Here is a 19,712-nt window from a genome sequence, read left to right as displayed (position 1 = left end):
GGGTTTATTTGATATAATAATTTAAGAATACAATGTAGGGCAGCATCGATGTATTTAATTGACCTAAATTTACAATATAGGGCAGAGATGGGGACCCTGCAGCCTTGGGGGCCACCTTTTGACTGAGTCCAAGTTTTACAGAACAAATCCCTTTATTAAGAGTATTTGTTCTTTACAAATCCCTTTATTAAGAGTATTTGTCCTCTGAAGTTTGGATTCAGTCAAACGGCCACACTTTAGAACCTAGAAGGCAACATATGGCCTCAGGGCCACAAGTTCACCACCCTTGATATAGGGTAATATGTACTACCTACTTGATAAAAGCACTTTCTAAACCTTAAAAGTAGAAAGTAAATGTGATTTGTTTTTTTTTTGTTGCCATCATCACTATTACATATCAGCTCTGATTTTTTTGTAAACAAACCTCTTATATGAAAAAATTTCCAATAATAGTTACCTCATATAAAATATCTTCTTCAAAGCAGAAAGTAAAAATCTATTTTGCAAAAATTCAGAACAAATGACCAATGAAGAGCTAGTACTTATTCGCACTCATTGAATTGTATATTTGGTAATGGACATGAGAAGAGATAAAAGGAGAATGTGCATAGCCACACTAGCAGTTTGTTTAAAATGAGTATTTAAAGGTGAAACAGATCTGTTTTGATTGCTATAGTGGTATAGTGTCTAGTAACAGGCACCTTTTACATACCTTCCTTTCTATTCTTAATTCTATTCTATTCTTATTCTAGATCAAGTCTTTAATTATACTCTGCTCTGGCCTCTTCAGGGGTTTTGTTTGTTTGTTTAAAGCTACCATTTATATTTTGCTGTAAGATTTGCAAAGCACTTTTTGAACATTATTGCATTTTATCTTCACAACCACCCTGGGAATAAAGTGCTATTATTATCCCTCTTTTACAGATGAAGCTGAGGGAGATTAAGTACCTTGCCCAGGGTTATAGAACTAGTTAATGTGTGAAGTAGTATTTGAACTTGGGTCTCTCTGACTCTGGGTCCAGTGCTGTGTCCACTGCACCAACCAGCTGTGGCTTTTTCTTAAAAGGGCAAAACCTCCATGGACAGTATTCCTTAAAAGAAACATTGATCCTAATATAACTTTCTATTTTTTAATTTTAGGGCAATTTTTAATCTTGATTCTTAGAAGTCCTATGTATTTTGAGAAAAAAAATGGAAGAGTCATTATTTGGTTCCACACACTCCAGAGATTGCCATTTCCCATTTAGAGAGAAGAAGCAGTAGTCTTGTTTTTCTTTTCTTTCTTTTCAATCTCCAATTTTATGACTGGACTTAATTAAAATATAAGTGGTAGACTTACAACAGATTTCCATGCTCTCTATATCTACACATGTTAGGCCAAGGGGAGAATCATAGCATTTAATAGTTGGAAGGACACTACCCTAATCCAACCTCTTCCTATTATAGATGAGGAAACTGAGACTTGGAGAGGTTAATTGACTGGCCCATGGTCTTATGACCAGTTAGTAGCTGAGCAAAGACTAAAGCTCAGATCTTCTGAATCCCAGTCCACCGATTGAAATTTGAATAATTATCTACTCAATTTACTCTGGGAAGACAGTCAGATAACTTGGGCCAACAATAACTTGCAATCTCAGTAGCCTTTCTTCAAAAGCAGTTTTTGCAGATTCATATCATCTGTATGATTGACTCAGATGAGGTCACTTATCTATCATTTGTTAAGTATTTAATCTATACCAGGAACTGTGCTAGATGCTGAGAATACAGAGACAAAAATAAAAGTCTTTGAACTCAGCAAATTTATCTTCTACTGGGGAGAGGCACTTGGCATGTTTTCCTCAAAACAACCCTGTTAGGTAGGTAGTCCAAGCACAATTAGTAATTTAATTTAATATTAAGACTTAATATCAATTTAATATTAATATTAATTCATTTTAATTTTATTTAACATTAACAGTTAATTTTAATACTGATAGTATTTATTTAATTTTAATGTAAATTTATTTTGTTATTTTAAATTAATTTACCGTTAATAAATATCACAGTTAATAGTAATAAAATTTATATTTAATAATTTATTTATTTAATGTTTACTTAATTTTTGTTTTATTTTATTAATTTAATTTCATATGACTAAATATCACAGTTAATTAATAATATAGTTAATAATTTAACTGATATATTTAATAGACTAGGAAACAAAGGCAGAGAAGGCAGGTGACTTGCCTGCTGTCACAAAGTAAATGCTGAGGTCAGTTCTCAGACCCAGCACTGTTGCAAACAGTGCTCAACTGCTATTAGTCAGTTGTCATTTCCTCTAAAGGCATGTGGCAGATAGAGGAGTCAAAACTATTAGTCCATTTAATTATTTATTAGCTACTCCTGTGAAAAGCTTGAGTAGTGGAGGTCAATTATGCCTTTAGGCATCTGTAAAGATACTTCAATAGTTTCACATTCTTAGAAATGTACATAAGTATACATTTGACTGACTCCCATTTCAAACACTTAAAAATCAATAGTGTTCTCTTTAAGAACACTTAAATTTTAACCTGATATTTGATGGGTAGTTTACAGCCTCTTTAATATATTATTTACTCAAATGAAATAATGGCCATGAAATGTTCCATAAACCTTAGTTAAGAAGGTCTAGGTTCAAGTCCTGCGCCAGACACCTAGAGCTGAGTGACTTTGGGGAAGTCACTTAACCTCTTGGCAACTCTCTAAGATTGTAAATTCCCAATGCAGTTGCCAAACTGTGTTGGTATTATGAGAATTTCCTGACTGGAGAGCTACCTTTAGGGATGAAAACATCAGTCTAGGCAAAAGAAAATAGGTTATTATCATTCCTTAATTAGCATGTATGTATAACCAATCCACATAAGGGGAAGAGAATTTCTGTTTTTCATATTGATTTGTTGTTTCAAAGTCTGGATTGAGAGGCATTTTGGTACAGTGGGACGAGTACTGGATTTGAAATCAGAGCATTGAGTTTCTAACCTTAGTTCTGCCATTTACTATATGTATGTTGTTAGGCACATTATTTAATATATCTGGACCTCAGTTTCTTCATCTGTTAAAATGAGAACTTTGGACTAGATGACCTATAAGGTACCTTTCAGCCCTAAATTTGTGATCCCATGATTCTTTTGGCTTCCATGCTTTCTGTGTCACTCTATGGCTTATTTTGCTAAGAGACTGAACAAATTATTTTGACTCATAGAACTAGTTCTTTCTTACTACATTTTCTATATAGTTGAGTTTTAAGAAAATGATGAAAAGATGCTTCCTGAATAAAGTTGAATTTTGGAGGCATCTTAACTATAGGTTCTGTAATGGATAAACATTTACTCAATTGGTTTCCTGCCCAGTTACTGAAAAACATCTCTAAGAGATAGTACAATAATGATAATGATAATAATAGCTAGCATTTACATCGTGCTTTAAGGTTAGCAAAGCATACTGCATACATACATGTATGTGTATAAATATATGTGCACATGCATATACAGGTACATGTATGTAATGGACATGTGTGTATATTCGGCCATGTATCATACACACATGTGTGTATGTGCGTGTGCATGCATGAACATATCAGTTGGATAGAGAGAAAAGGCTTCAGAAACAGGAAGATCAAGGTCCATCTCTGGTACACACTGACTCTGTGGTCATGAACTACCCCTCTCTATGGCTTTTAAATTGTAGAAAAGGTGCTAATCTACATTGGTGGGTGGAGTTTCTTCATTGGAAGTTCTTTCTGCAAATGAAACTCAGGTCCATTCCAAAAGCAATATTTTCTGATAAGAAGAGAATCACCAGAATTGAAAAAACTGATCGGTTTAATTCCCTTAGAAGAAATCTAAGTGGATAATAACCTTGTTCTTTTCCCAATTGTCAATAGGAATGAGGATACTGAGGAGCCTGCATACAATGATACCACCACTAATGAAGAGCCCCAGATACACGTTGGATTTTTGTGAGTTCAGACTAAATATGTTCCCTTCTTTGCTGGTACTATGGACGTGGTAGCTAGATCCCCTCTCCCTATCCCTCCACTGCCAAAGATTTGAAGAGGCATGCCTTCTCATATCCCCTCTTTGGGTCTGAGCTTTCAACAACTGTGTATTAAGCATTTGCTATAGGCACCATTATGAAGAAGTGGAAAGTGGAAACAAGCCAGTATATTAAGTGGAGGTTAGGAGAGCTGGGTCCTGATGGGACAGGTGCAAAAAAAAAAAGCCCCATGTACATATTTATTGTCTGTAAAAATTATTACATATCTTTGTCGGGAGTTAAGATAACCATTCCCATCTGCGGCAGGATGGGGAGAATTGCGTAGATGTTGAAGCCTATTTGCCTTCATTCCTCAATTTGTGTTATCAGAGGACCACAGTATAATCCTTTTTTGGTTTCCAGCAGCAATTTTTTCCTTCAGGGGGTAGCTATGTAATAACTGACAGAATAATGGCAGTAACTCATGGCCAGTAATACAACAAAGCAGTTTTGTGTAAGTTGCAAAGGAATAATACCGTGTTTGTGTATGGGTATACATACATACATACATACATACATACATACATACATACATATCCTTTTATTCTCATTGCTATAGTTCAAGTTAAGTTTTGACCCTTTCCTTTCCCCACTCCCAACCTTTTTATCTTGGTAGATTCATGTCAGTGAATTTCCTGTTTTATTTTCTAGGCATGATAGAGGAAATGATTGTCTCCTGGTGAATGTCCTCCAACTCAAGAATTTTGCTGGGCTGATTGTGAAAGAAGGCTGCAAGATGTAAGTACACACTCTAATTCAACTTCAGCTCTTCGAATTTCAAAGACATGGAGGTTTCCTTAGTGTTTGCCCTCCCCTTCTTAGTTCAGAAGGCAGCCTTTTCTTCCATGCCTGACAACAAGTTCTTCATGAAATGCTATATCCAAAATAATAATATATCACCTGGTACCTAGATTTCTGGGAGTCTGCCTCTTGAAAGAGAACTAGGCTGGACCTTACCAGCTTGGTAGACCTTTCTAGAGACTGCCTTCCCTATGGGCATAACCTTAGAGCAGTAGTGTCAAACTCAAATAGAAATGGATCTGGAGAAAGCCACAAATTAACATTATCTATGTTATATTGTATTTTATTTGTTTTGTTAAACATTTCCCAGTAACATTTTAATTTGGTTCAGCCTCACTTGGGATGTGAGTTTGACACCTGTGTCTTGAAGAATGGGGATCACCATCATATCAAGATAGAAACAGACCTTTAGTAAAGAGAGATATAAGTTATCTACATATTTTAGGTGAAAAACAGACAAATAGTGATTTAAGGAACAACTTGAATGAATTCTTACTTTAACACATACTCATGCTATCTAAATTTGTGAGATATGAAGCAATTCTTAAAATAGAAATTCTGTAGAAACTCACTAATTTGAATTGACTAGTGAGAAATGACCAATATGAAATGTAAAATATTTTTAAGGCTCAATCTATCAGTAAGTATTTATTTAGCACCTACTATGAGCCAGGCACTTTGCTAGGCTCTGGGAGTAAGTAGACAAAAACGAAATCATCTTTGCCATTAAGACTTTATACATTCAGTCATGAAATTTTATTACTCTTTAGTACTTTCATTAACATACACTAGTTTAACAAAGAATTGCCATTTGAAGAAAAAGAAGATGCTGGTATACTGCCCCTAACCTTGCACCCTCCCTGTTCCTCTGGTGTTGAAGAGCATGTGTATTGGGGGCTGGGGAGGAAGCTGACAGAGGAGAAAGTTACTGTAGCTTGTGGACTTAGAAATGAGAGATGCCAATAAGCCACTTCAGGATTAAAAGCATTTAGTTCTTTCCAAGCTCTCTTACACATCATATTTTAAAAACGAGAGATTGATGGGGCAGCTAGGTGGCGCAGTGGATACAGCCACCGGCCCTGAAGTCAGGAGGACTAGAGTTCAAATCCGACCTGAGACCAAACACTTGACACTTACTAGCTGTGTGACCCTGGGCAAGTCACTTAAACCCAGTTGCCTAAAAAAAAAAAACCAGACGTTAAAGAGTATTATACTATGCTTATAACATTATTTATAAATGAGTCTTCCTGAAGGGTTATAAGCAGGTTTTTTAAAGGTAGATAAATATTCCCTTTGTGATTTCATCTACACTAATTTGCTTTTGCTAACTATAAAAATAGTAAAGAGTAAACTTTCTCCATGAGTCATTCTGTAATCTGAATTAGTGAATTTTTATTGTAGTTGTATTTTTTTAAGTATAGACTCCTTAATGTGACATTCAAAACCCTCCATATTTTGGCTTCCAGACTTATTTCATATTACTTGAAATATATGCTAACGAGACTTGATTATTTACGATTCCTGAACTTTGCCTGTATCCTCACAGGACCTCCCTCGTTTATTCTTCCTGTATTTCTCATTAACCTTCAAGGGTCGGCTGAGATAGTACTTCTATGAAACTACCCTGGATCCCAGTAGCTATTATTATTATTATCTTCCCTCATCAAGTATTTCTAGCATTCTGTTGATTGGCTCTTTTTTTGTTCCTTTTAACTTCTTACCTTAACCTAACTTCAAATGGTTAAACTGGTTTCTGTTTTGAATGTATCTCCCAATAGAATGTAATCAGCCTGAGAGCAGGAACTAATTCTTCTTTGTCTTTGTATCTCACAGTACCTACCACTGTATTTGCTAATAGTAGGAGTTGTCTCTCTCTCTCTCTCTCTCTCTCTCTCTCTCTCTCTCTCTCTCTCTCTCTCTCTCTCTCTCTCCATATACTACATGTGTGCGCACACACACACACACACACACACACACATATATCTATATGTCTGTGTATGTGTATGGGGGGGTGAAGCAATCAGGATTAAGTGATTTGCTCAAGGTCACATAGCTAGTGTCTGAGGCTGGATTTGAACTCAGTTCCTCCTAACTCCAGGGTCGGTATTCTATTCACTGCACCACCTAGTTGCCCCAATTGATTTTTTTTTAATTTAATTTTATATAAGACTTTTTCACAGGTCTTCAGTAACTTTTTTTAAATCTTCTGTCAAATGAAAGTAGTACTCAGCTTTGATGTTTTATATAGAAACACAGAATTTTAGAGCTAGTAGAGTTCTTAGAAATTATGTAGTCAAATTCCTTCATTTTACAGATGAGGAAACTGAGGTGGTGAGAAGCAAACTGCTCATGGTTTATTAATGGTAGAGCTGGCAGTAGAAGCTTTCTCTCCTTATTCTCAGTCCAGTGCTCTTTACACAGTCCCAAACTACTTTTCTTACCATCGAATAACTATGGTGTTATCTGTTACAATGTGTTGACCTGAAAGTTGGTTAAAGAGGCAACAAGCTAGGTGATAAGTAAATTAATATTTTTATTCCCTTAAGTTAGCAACATGTACATGGAACCGGAACTTTAACTCTGACTGCATCAAGCAATTTTAAGAGGATATTTTAAACTCTGGCTCAGGATTTCTATGTTATACAGATTTATGGTCTCCATATATGTTTAACCACAGCATGAGAAAGGAATTTTCTTAATTGAATAGTTTGTAAATACAATAAAATAAGAGAATGTCAAAATGTCAAATGAAATTATAGATCCAGGATATCTGTGTTTAACATAGATAAGAAAAGTCCCGCCATTCAAGGTGGTGTCAGGGTCTAAGGCACCTTAGTGGTCATAAATAGAAGAATGCTCTTGGTCAGTTTTAGCTGTTGACACAGGAAGGGGCATTCTTAGTTCACTCAGAGAGTAAAGAAAAAGCATATCTATTATGTTGTGGTTGATTAGGTTAGGCCTTGGCCATTATTGGGGTTCAAATGATCTCAAATGATTATCCTTTGTCATTGCTATTGATTAGAAATATGTATGTGTGTATATATGTACACACACAAAGAGGTGTATATGTTGTACAATTTTACCTAATGACTATTTGTTTAATACCTATTCAAAATTTACTGTATTTTTAATTTGCTTCCAGACACATTAGAGTCTATTTGCCAACTCTTGACTCGGGCACACCAAACACTTACTGCTCCAAAGCTCTGGAATTTCAAGCTCCATTAATATTTAATGAAGTTTTCCAAATCCCTGCTCATTCAAGTGTCTTAAAATTAAAGTCACTTCAGCTGTATGTTTGTTCTGTTGACCATCAACTTCAAGAGGAACTGTTGGTAAGTGGTTGTTTTCTTTTTTAAGGGGGTTGTTTTATAATGTAATTAATAGTGTTTAGATTAATCCAACTCAAGGACATCGAATACAAAGGGAAGAGGATGGCACTATACACACACACAGGGAGGGAGAGAGTATGCTCAAGTCAGATGCTGCTGTCCCCACAATTGTAGCCTTTTGGGCTTGGTTGGATCTCCCAAAATGTGTGCTTTCATTGGTGTAGCCTCTGAAAACCTAGAGTCACAACACCAGGGCGGATTGGAATAGGGACTACTAAAAAATTCTCTGTCTCTCTGTCTTTCTCTGTCTTGTGCTAAAGTAACTGTTGAAATAGCAAATGCTCTGTGGTAATCTAGTTTCATTTATGTCACTTATTCCAGGGAATTGCTCAGATTAACTTGGCTGATTATGAGAGTTCCAGTGAAATGCAGTTGCGCTGGTATTCTGTCCAGGTCTTCACTAGCTCTGACCCCCAAAGGACCAAAGGGAGTAACCAATTGGAAGAAAGCACAGCAGAGAGTCATGGAAATAACACCAGCGTAAAAACGGTAGAGCTGTTTACTTAGGTTATAAGGGGTTTAAGTGTTGAGAATTGTCAAAAATTAACATTTTAGTTTTTAAGAAAAACCTATTGAGATCTTAAAGTATTTAGGATATAGTAAATAGAAGTACATAGCTAGCATATTAAAGCAAGTGTTTAAAATAGTGAGAGGAGGCATGGCAGAGTAGATAGAGAGCTGACCTCACACCCATGGAGACCTAGGTTCAAATTCCTCCTCTGACTAATGCTGAATACTGAAGTTCTTCCACTGACCCTGGTCTAGCCATTCAACCTCTTAGTCCCCCCAGGCCACTTTCTTAAAATTTTTGTAAAAAAAATTTTTTTTTTGTAGAGACGTTGCTGATCTCCATTGATGGAGCTTCCTGTACTGATGAAATCACATTCATGATTAAAAAATAAATAAATAAAGCATCACATACCTGTGGAGGTTTTAGCAGAATAGATTTTTCTTTATGCAAAATTATTTTATGAATGCATGTGATTCATTGTTCGGTGTTTTATGTTTTGAATACTCATATCTCCACAAAAGGTGATAGTTTATATATTTCAGTTTTAAAGTATTACTAATGAGTCTATGGGGAGTGAATTATTTTCTACTAGGGAGCTACCAGGGGCCATTATCTGTTTTATAGTGGATTTTCTTTTGTATGTACAGTATCTAGTCTTTGCTTCAACAGTAGAAACTGCTGGTTTAAATTGGTTCCCAGGAATCCCATTGTCTCTTTCAGGATGCTGTTACAGTACTGTTAGCCAGGACCACAGCCCAGCTGGAGGCAGTGGAAAGAGAATTAGCAGAGGAGAGAGTAAAATTGGAATATACAGAAGAAGAAATCTTAGAGATGGAAAGGAAAGAAGATCAAGCAGAGGCTGTATCTGAAAGGTGAGCAGTCTTCCACTCTTTTAGAATTTGCCTTCTAAAAAAGAATGAATTTTAGTTGAAAGCTCCTTTGTTTTAATTGGGAAAGAATTTAAGCAATCATTTCACAAGAAAAATGAAGCATAATTTCATGACGGACATACAATTGATGGAAAGACAATTATATAAGAATCAGTAGAATTAGTTTCTAGTCCTGTTGATAATTAGCAATATGACCTTCATTAAATAATCTGTCTGAGGCTCAGTTTTCTTATTGGTAAAATGAAGAGACTGGATTAAATGAATTCCATGGTTCCAGCTAAGTTCACTTCTAAACATTTGTATTTCTATAAAAACAAAATAACTTTCATACAAATAGAGAAATATTTGCTAGTGTTATTTCCAACAGCACTTCATAATTGATGCTATTTAGGTATTTCTTAGAAATCACAGTGAAGAGTCATTGATATGAACTTGTCAGAACAAAATCATAACCAAAACAGCCAGAGAATGAATTATTGGCCATTATAGACTTGTACTAATTGAAATGTGATTAAATAACCAAGGAATCATAGCAAATTTCTTTCTTCCTACTTCTCACATCCTCTCCATTTCTATGATTAATCATACTCCTCTTCTGTCCATATTTATCCTGCTATTGCTTTCTTTTTCCATATAATTCTCCCCTAGATTTTCTTTGGCTATAAAGAAGCCATGCATTAGATTAGATCAAATGTTAGAGGCAGAAAGGATCATAAACAAAAGTTAATCTATCTAATCTTTACCTTTATTGTATCATGGACACCTTTGCTAGTCTGGTGGAGCCTGAAGACCCCTTCTTTTAAATATACATAAAATAATAGAATAGCAAAGCAAACCAATTATATTGGAACACGTTTATTAAAATATTTTTAAAAACAAGGTCATGGCTGCCAAATTAAGAACCTTTGATCCAGTAGAACCCCTTCATTTTTACAGAGGCCCGAATAGATTGATTGACTTGTCCAAATTCATACACATAGCTAGTAGGAGGAAGAGGCCAGACCCAAACCAGTCTGTAACTTCTTTTTCTCTTATGCTTACATTGTATCCAATCGAGGGTGGGAAAGAGGAATGAATGGAGTCTATTTCCATTACTCCATGACTGAGTACTCAAAGATTGTACTCAAATTCTATATATTAAGTCAAAATACACTTTATGAATGATGTTATTCACCATGTGGCTTAGTAGATGCGACATGGTACAGTGTAAAGATCATTGCACTGAAGTGGGAGTCAGAGTATTTGGCTCTACTCATGACTCCATCAGACGACTGAGTTTCAGTTTTTCTTGTCTGTGAATTATGAGAACACCCACCATATCTTCCACATAGGACTATAGTGAGGCTCAAATGAGAATACAAATGTAGAGCATTTTTGCATTGTACAGCCTAACAAAAACATGAGCTGGTCTTGCACAAAACACAAAACCCCATGAGTTATTGTAGGAGAAAAGGCCATATTTTCATATTAAATAGACCTTCACATATTTTACCTGTAGAAGTCAGTTAAGTAGACGGCTGATAGAGCCACCGATGTTACTTCTGTCTGAAAGGGAGTATAAAAAATACTGTGCTTCAGATTAATCTTTTTTGGGTCTTTTAAAATGTCCTGACTTTAGGAGCTGGCAAGCAGAATCTGTTGACAGTGGATGTAGTAATTGCACGCAGACCAGTCCTCCTTACCCAGAGTCCTATTGTGTTGGTATTGAATCCCGCCATGGACATATGTTTGCAGGTCAGGCAGATCAGTATAGTTCTGGGAAGATTCAGCCTCCTTCTCTTAAGGTAAGTAGAGAATAGTCATAGGACTATTGCATTGGATGCAACTGCTGGTGCTTTGATTATTCTAATTAGGGGAAAAAACTCTTTAATGTGCTCCTATTCTAGGAGATGATATAGTCCATCTCCTTAGGGAATTTGTGATTTAAATTTAGGAGCTAAAATAAAATGACAGATGACCAAACCAAGACAAATTGGATTCTCTGCATTACATCATACAAATGCACACAAAATTTTAGTTGTAGTGGGGGAAGGATGATCACAAGGGACATAAATGATGCTGTAATATAAAGCTCCTTTTAATTTCAGAAAGCTTCACAGGGGAAGGGAGTTTTATCTGAGGAAATTTTCCAGTGGCAGAAGGGAAATTGTTTGGTGAATTAGAAGAGAGAGGTCATCCTACCCACTTGAAAAAGTGCAAGTATTTGGGAGCAGAGTTTGTATGACAAGAGATTGAAATTCAGTTTAATTCAATAAATATGCATTAGGATGCTGAGATAGGCACTAGAGATACAAAGATGGAAAATGATATTGTTCCTGCCCTGCCCTTCAATAGCTTAGCATTAAGTAAAGGGATGAGATGGATTCACAAATAAATATGCAAGTTAGAAGAATAAAAGGGAACAGGAGAAGTCAATCAGATTGCTATGAGAGATTGGAGAGTGTTTGGTCTTTTCTAGCTAAAGAGGTCAAATAGGTTTCATGGAAGAGGTAGGAGCTGGTTCTCGAGGGAAGGAAAGGATTTTAGCAAGCAAGTCTGTTCCAAAGATTGAGGACACTTTGGAAAATACATGAAGGCAAGGAGAAGGCAGTATTATTAGACTGGAGAAGGGGAGGTGGGAAATTTTTACTGTTTGTTGGGAGGACCTGTAAGGGAGGACATTTTCATCAAGAGTCTTAAGTTTATGATCAAAGTTTCATTTGGTATTTGGAAGGAGCCATTGCAAGGTCTTAAGCTTTAAAGTTCAAATAATGGTTAGTGGATATGGGCAATTTAAAAAAGAGAAAGACTGGAATCAGAGAATTAGCAAAAGACTGACTGCCATTGTTTTGGTAAAGTTAAGAATCATAAGCTAAGGTTTTTTGGTGTGGGCCAACAATGAAGATTGACCACTGAGATATAAAGAAAATGACGGCAGGATTTGGCATTTGACTGGATCAGGGCAAAATAAAGGTAAACCTAATATGATCTCAAAATTCTGAGTCTTGAGACTCAGAATTAAGTCTAATAAGAATGGTATAGGTTCCTTGTAGTACAGTGAAAAAAGTAGTGGCTCTGGAGTTAAAAAAGCAGTGTTGAATCTGTATGTGTGTAAATATTCTATATCTATGTGTGTGTGTGTGTGTGTATGTATGTATATGTATATATGTATGTATATGTATATGTGTGTGTGTATATATGTATATGTATATATATGTATGTATATGTATATATGTGTGTGTGTGTGTGTGTGTGTGTGTGTGTGTGTGTGTGTGTGTGTGTATATGTGTGTGTGTGAGTGGAGAGAGAGAGAGAGTCAGTTGATAAGCATTTATCTATACCATATGCGAGTCACTGTGCTGAGTGCTGAGGATACAAAGAAAGGCAAAGATAAGGTACTTGCCATCAAGGAGTTCAAATTCCAAAGGGGGGAGAGACAACTTTCAAGTAAATATGTGCATACAAGAAATATACAGAGTAGATGGAAGATACTGTGAGAGGGAAAGCACTAGAGCAGGTAGGCGGGATGGAGTATGAGGTGCCTGTGGAAAGTGGGATTTCAGCTAAGTCTTGAAGGAGTGCAGGAAGGCTGAGAATCAGCAGTGAAGAGGCATGAGACATAGGCAGTGCAGAGGCATCGGAGTCAATATATAAAGTGCTGTGTGTGAGGAGCATCAATTATGCTTGTGTAGCCAAATTGTAGAGTGTGTAGTGGAGAGTCAAGTAGAAGAAGGATGGAAAAGCAGGAAGGATCCAAGTTGTAAATGGCTTTAAATGCCAAATAGACGTGATTTTTGTTTGTTTGTTTTTAGTTATCCTAATAATAGAGAGCCGCTGGATTTTATTGAGGAAGTCACGATCAAACCTGGGCTTTAGGAAAATCACTTTGGCAGCTCAGTTGGTGGATGGATCGGCGTGTGGAGGGCCTTGAGGTAGAGAGATGAATCAGAAAGCTATTTCATTAGTCAAGGTGATAGATGATGAGTACTTGAACAAGGGTGGTTGCTGTGTAAGTGGAAAAGAGGGGGCATATACAAGGGATATTGTGAAGGTAAAAACAAGGTTTGGCAAGAGATTAGATATGTGAGGTAAGCTCAGGTAGAGTCAAAGATGACACTGAGGGGGCAGCAATGTAGCGCAGTGGGTAGAGCTCCAGCCTTGGAATCAGAAGGACCGGAGTGCAAATCTGGCCTCAGACATTTGACACTTACTAGCTGTGTGACCCTGGGTAAGTCACTTAACCCCAAATGCCTCACCCAAAAAAAAAATGACACTGAGGTTATAAGCTTGGTTTTCTCAGAGGATTGTGGTGTTGACTACAGTAAAAGGGATATTTGGAAGAAGGGAAAGTTTGGCGAAATCATAATGGGTTCTATTTTGGAGTTAATGAGTTTGAGATGCCTACAGGGCATCTAATTTGAGGTGTACAGTACATCTAATTTCAGTGTGCAAAAGGCAGCTAGCTTTGGGGAGAGCAGTTTCAGTTGGAAGATGAGGTTGGAAGCTGGTTTGCTGGTGTTTTAGAAAAATGTGAGAGGAGTAGAGACTCATAGTCTCCACTAGATGGCTTTCCTAAGGAGTTTAGCCACAAATGGAGAGGACAAGATACAGCGCAAGAGCTTGCCGGGAAGGTTGTGGGTCTTTGTGGGTCATGAGAGCCGTGTTTTTAGGCAGCAGGGAAGGAACCACTAAATTAGAAGAAATTGAGGGTTATAGAGTCATTAGTGATGACAGTGGGAACCACATACTAGAGAAAATGGGGGGGGTTGGAATTCATGATGTATGTAAGAGGGTTAGGGAGATACTGGTTGAAGACATTGTAGTGAAGTGAGATAAGGAGGAAAGGAGAAGAGAGAGATCTTGGTCAATAGTCTTGTTTATTTAGGTGAGGTATGAGTCAAGATCCTTAGCTAACAGGCTCAAGTATGGGTAGCATCTACCCAATACCTGACTATTGACCAGAAAGTCAAGTACTAAGCTAAATAATTTGCTCTGCATAAATAGTTCTATGATGTCATGATCTGTTACCATTGTTCTTCCTTCCATACAAGCCAGGAAATGCTGAGTCCCTGATTGACATGAGTTGTCAGCTAGTAGGCTATTTGAGTTTTGCTTTCCGAAAGAAAAAATAAGGCATGGAGCCCTAGGTCCACTAGTAATCCTAAAGCCAGTCTGCCAGACTGAAACTGGACAAAGAGAATGGATGCTTAAATTAGACCAATTCTTTAAAACCCGGGGCCACTTCTTCAAATTTAGTAGTGAGTGCAAAATCTATTAAATCCAAATCATTTTTTGGCTATGATCTGTCCAACTTGATTTTAACTAATAATACTGAAGTGAAAAGCTTGATTTTTTTTTGTAGTTTGAAACTTTTTGGAACTGAGTTTCAGTGACTGGTCGATTTTTCCTCTGAGTTCCCTTGGATTTGACCTTTTCTTTCCATTTTCCTTGCCAGTACCTTAGGCAAGGCCCTCATCTTCTCATACCTGGATTACTTGGCTAATCTTTTGACTAATCAACCTCCAGCTTCTATCTTTTGCAATTTACTCCACAAAGCACTTCCAAATTAATCTTTCTGAAATACTGCTTCCCATGTTACTTCTGCTTATTTCCACTCAGATCACATTCAGATTTCTCAGTTAGACTCTACAGTACTCTGCTAACTAGCTTCACTATATGTATTTCTCTTCTTTGCTCACCAGTTCCCAATATGGACCCTCCTTTCTAGTCCCTTCCCACCATTCTTCACACCATACAGTCTGTTCTTTTCCATGTGATTGCTCATGCTGATTTTTTCTTTTTGGAATACTCTGCATTTTTTTTTCTTTGTTTAACACCCCCAATTCCTTCAAGGCCCAATTTGACTCATTTTTTTCCTGATGGCTTTTCTTGACTGACTTTACCCAATGACTAATTTCTTATACATGATGCTTATACTATATGTATTGCACACATGGTTTTATGATGCCTTTGAACAGCTCTAGTTTTTTTATGGCATTTGTCTTATGTCCTCAAGGAGATTGAAAATTCTTTGAAAGAAGGGCCTCCCATTCTTGCTTTATATTCTTTATCATATCCAGTTGCTGTGGCTGAATGATTACATCAGTTTTCTTTCCTTATGTCCTAGATATACTAGTGGTAGTAAATATAATTTTAACTTGTAGGTTGATAAGGAGACCAACACAGAGGATCTCTTCCCAGAAGAAGTACCAGTTCTTCCAAAAGAGAGGACCAGCCGCAGGTCTCGTGGTTCTCCTTTTGTTCGGAGTAGTACAATTGTTCGTTCACAGACTTTCTCGCCTGGAGCACGAAGTCAGTATGTTTGCAGAGTAAGTAAAATATTAATTTGAACATATTTGGAACACAGTGCAATTCACTTCTCGATGCTCATGCAGTGAGGTAAGGGTATGTATTATCCCAAAACATATTCTGAAATATTACTTTAGGATCCATCATGTGATACCTTTAGGCAACTGGATCTAATTTGCTAAATGTGAGGAAAGAAATGAGTTCTTCATTTTCATATTTATTTGTGAAAGTGAGATATTCTTCACTTGCCAGGAAAGAGAGATGGATCAAACCATGTTGTTAGGGAGTGTTCTTTTTCCTTCATGTACTGCCCTGTCCCTGCCCCACCCCCCCAAATTGAAGTAATTTATGTACAATTACTGGAGACTCTTGAGAAAGAGCTCTCTGGTTTTTTTTATATTTTAATGACTGCGTTGGTTTTAAGTTGTCTTGCTGCTAAATGTTGCTTGAGAATTTGGGGTTAATTCACATGGAAAATAAGGATGTAAAGTTAACTAATTTGGCACTGTCACAGTTATGTATTTATCCTGAGGGTAGAGGCTAAAACCAAAGAAAATGAATTATATCTTGGAGTCTATAAAAGAAGCATTATGGTTTTTTCCTTTTTAATACAGATTTTTCCTTTGACTAGAAGAGCAGTAGCTTTGTAATATTGGCTTATTCTCCAAGTAGGAATGAATCTCTTTTTAGAAAATCAATTATCCAAGTTATACTAAACATAGGAAATAACAACAAAATGACAAGTTTACTGATAAATATGGAAATGGTGCTTGTCAGCACCATACATAAGATAAATGGTACTTTGTAATTATGGGAAGGAACTTTGTCAAATGAAACATCCTTGAGACATTTTTAGATGATTTACAGAACTACAGAAAGTATTTAAGTGATGGCTGAAAGCCTTTTTAAAATATGAAGATTAAGAAATGTATATGAGAGATCAAGCAGAGTTTCAGGAAGGGTAAAAAGTTACTTAATTCGGAATATGTTAAATATCCAGAAGGCCTGTTGAATTTCTAACTACCTTTGTACTCTTTGCAGCTGTATCGCAGTGACAGTGACAGTTCAACCCTGCCAAGAAAGTCCCCTTTTGTCCGAAATACATTGGAACGACGTACTCTACGCTATAAGCAGGTATATTTCATCAGTAAAATATTAAAAATATGTCATAAAATGGTGATTAGAAAGAGTCAACCTGGCTTTACCTATTAATTGGAACGACGTACTCTATGCTATAAGCAGGTATATTTCATCAGTAAAATATTAAAAATATGTCATAAAATGGTGATTAGAAAGAGTCGACCTGGCTTTACCTATTAACTCCAGGATCAAATATAAAATCCACTATTTGGCTTTTATAGCCTGGGACCCTCATACCCTACTAGTCTCATACCTTACTCCCCTTTCCAAGTACTCTTTGATCCAGTGACTCTGGCCTCCTGGCTCTTCCTCACTCAAGACATTCCATTTCCCACCTCCTTGCATTTTCACTGGCCTTTCCCCATACCTGGAATATTCTTCTTGTCTCTGCCTTCTGACTTCTTTGGCATCCTTCCAGTCTCAACTAAAATCCTACTTTCTGCAAGAATTCTTGCATTTTCCCCCCCTAATGCTAGTGCCTTCTCTCTGAGATTAGCTCCAATGTATCTCGTGTGTGTGTGTGTGTGTGTGTGTGTGTATGTATCCTATTTGTACATAATTGTTTTCGTGTTGTCACTCTCAATACACTTGGCACTTCCCTGAATGCAGAGACTCTTTGTGTCAACATGTAATACAGTTCTTGGCAGGTAATAGCTACGTAATAAATGCTTATTGACTTATTGACAAGGTTTCTCTACTGGTAGATAAGGCAAATACTGTAGATATGTAGTTTACTTGAATTTTGAGGAAGATATCTGACAAAGTTTTTTTTAAAACCATAGGCATAGCAAGATAAAATACCTTTATATTTTATACCTTAGTTAATTTCCTTACCATGACCATGAATAAGCATGTTAATAATAATAAACATTAAGTAATAAGTGTGTTCCTGATGGTTGGGTCACAGTTTCCATTCCTCTCTCATCTTGCATCTATTTTAATTTATCACAATCATTTTGTAGTCTTGTAGGTCTTCTTTGGCTGAGCTTATGGCACGGACATCCTTAGACCTGGAGCTGGACCTCCAGGCATCACGTACTAGACAGAGACAGCTGAATGAGGAGATATGTGCTTTGAGGGAACTGAGGCAACGTTTGGAAGATGCCCAGCTCCGAGGACAAACTGACCTTCCCAACTGGGTTCTTCGAGATGAACGATTCCGAAATTTGCTGAAAGAAGCAGAGAGGCAGGTAAGATGCTATGCATGTGTTCTAACTACACATTTCCAATTTACTTCTATATTTGTCCTAAAATAAGGAGCTTGAACTTAATACCATAAAAAAACTTGTGCTTTCAGCATTTGATTTCCAAAATAAATAACTATGTATGTATGAATGAAAATACATATTAAAGATTCATAAGGAATATAGTGAGTCCAGTTTTCTTTCTCAAAGTGGAAGGATAGGGAAGAGTACTCTTTTGCTTATGTGGGAAAGAGAAAGTTAGGAGAATGCCCTTTTCTCATTTATGAGTGCAGAGGTCCCTAAATGGAGTGGATATCAGTATAGGAGAAGGGCCAGACAGAGCTGATCCTGGCATCACTGGGACCCTCTGGTCATCTTCATTTCAATTATATGTAAATGGGATGCTCTGTCTTGGCCAAACTGGAACTGCCAGGGGACAGCATAGATTTTTTTTGTGAAAATATTACAGAAAGTACCTTCTCCTCTGTGCTTATGGCAGTTCATAATAAGCTTCTTCCTAGACTCAAAAGGCTTGATTAGTTGCAATGTTTCTGTTTTTTATTTATAAAAATATGTTCCTCTTCAGACAAGACAATCCAAACTTGAACATCATCAAGAACAGGCAGCTGAGAAAATGCTTAAGAAAGCTTCCAAAGAAATATACCAGCTGCGTGGGCAAAACCAGAAGGAACCCATTCAAGTGCAAACGTTTAGGTAAGAAAATTAAAATGATACCCACTCACACTTCTGATGTTGTCACTCAATTTGAATGCATTCCTCTTATAACATATTCATGATGCAATTTATGCATGCCATTCCTTTTCTTTTATTTTGCTTCATATCTGCCGTGAAAAACTCTTTGAGCTTTAGTTTTAGATGTAAAAAAAGGGGAGGGGGAGGTTGAACAAGGTAATCATTAAGCAATAATATTTCTTGATTGCATTTGAAAAAATGTTACTTAAAATTTTTAGAATCATAACTGGGAAGGGACCTCAGAGCTACCTAGACCAACTTGTTTTTTTTTTACAACCATCACAATTTACAGATGAGGAAACTAATAGCCAGAAAATTTGAGTGACTTGTCTAATACACAGGAAATAGGGACAGCTAGGTGGTACTGTGGACAGAGTATTGGCCCTGAAGCCAGTAGGACCTGAGTTCAAATCCGGTCTTAGACACTTAGCTGTGTGACCCAGGACAAGTCACTTAACCCTAATTGCCTCCAAAAACAAACAAACTGAATTACACATGAAGTAGTGGAAGTAGGATCAAAGTCTTTTGAGTCCAAATCTATATAATACTTTCTGCTGATTCACAGTTTTTGGTGGTGGTTATGTGGCATCTTATATCTCATTTGTTGTTCAGTCGTTTTTCACTTGTGTCTGATTCTTTGTGACTCCATTTGGAGTTTTCTTGGCAAAGATACTGGAGTGGTTTGCCATTTCCCTCTCCA

At 36.8% G+C, this 19,712-nt stretch overlaps 1 protein-coding gene across 1 annotated transcript in view; it reads left to right on the top strand.

Annotated features, from left to right (window-relative positions):
- Positions 1-19,712, top strand: part of WWC3 (WWC family member 3) — a 201,561-nt gene that overhangs the window by 178,192 nt on the left and 3,657 nt on the right. The window contains exons 13-22 of the mRNA XM_021006225.2: positions 3,902-3,976; positions 4,705-4,791; positions 7,997-8,189; positions 8,568-8,735; positions 9,478-9,629; positions 11,266-11,431; positions 15,791-15,955; positions 16,977-17,069; positions 18,038-18,265; positions 18,846-18,973. Coding sequence (XP_020861884.1) covers positions 3,902-3,976; positions 4,705-4,791; positions 7,997-8,189; positions 8,568-8,735; positions 9,478-9,629; positions 11,266-11,431; positions 15,791-15,955; positions 16,977-17,069; positions 18,038-18,265; positions 18,846-18,973 — 1,455 coding nt within the window. The remainder of the gene's footprint in view (positions 1-3,901; positions 3,977-4,704; positions 4,792-7,996; positions 8,190-8,567; positions 8,736-9,477; positions 9,630-11,265; positions 11,432-15,790; positions 15,956-16,976; positions 17,070-18,037; positions 18,266-18,845; positions 18,974-19,712) is intronic.

This window comes from Phascolarctos cinereus, unplaced genomic scaffold (assembly GCF_003287225.1).
Source record: "Phascolarctos cinereus isolate Bilbo 61053 unplaced genomic scaffold, phaCin_HiC Scaffold_726;HRSCAF=1367, whole genome shotgun sequence".
Classification (NCBI taxonomy): domain Eukaryota; kingdom Metazoa; phylum Chordata; class Mammalia; order Diprotodontia; family Phascolarctidae; genus Phascolarctos; species Phascolarctos cinereus.
The sequence above is the reverse complement of the archived record's forward strand: the minus strand, read 5'-3'. Positions and strand labels throughout refer to the sequence as shown.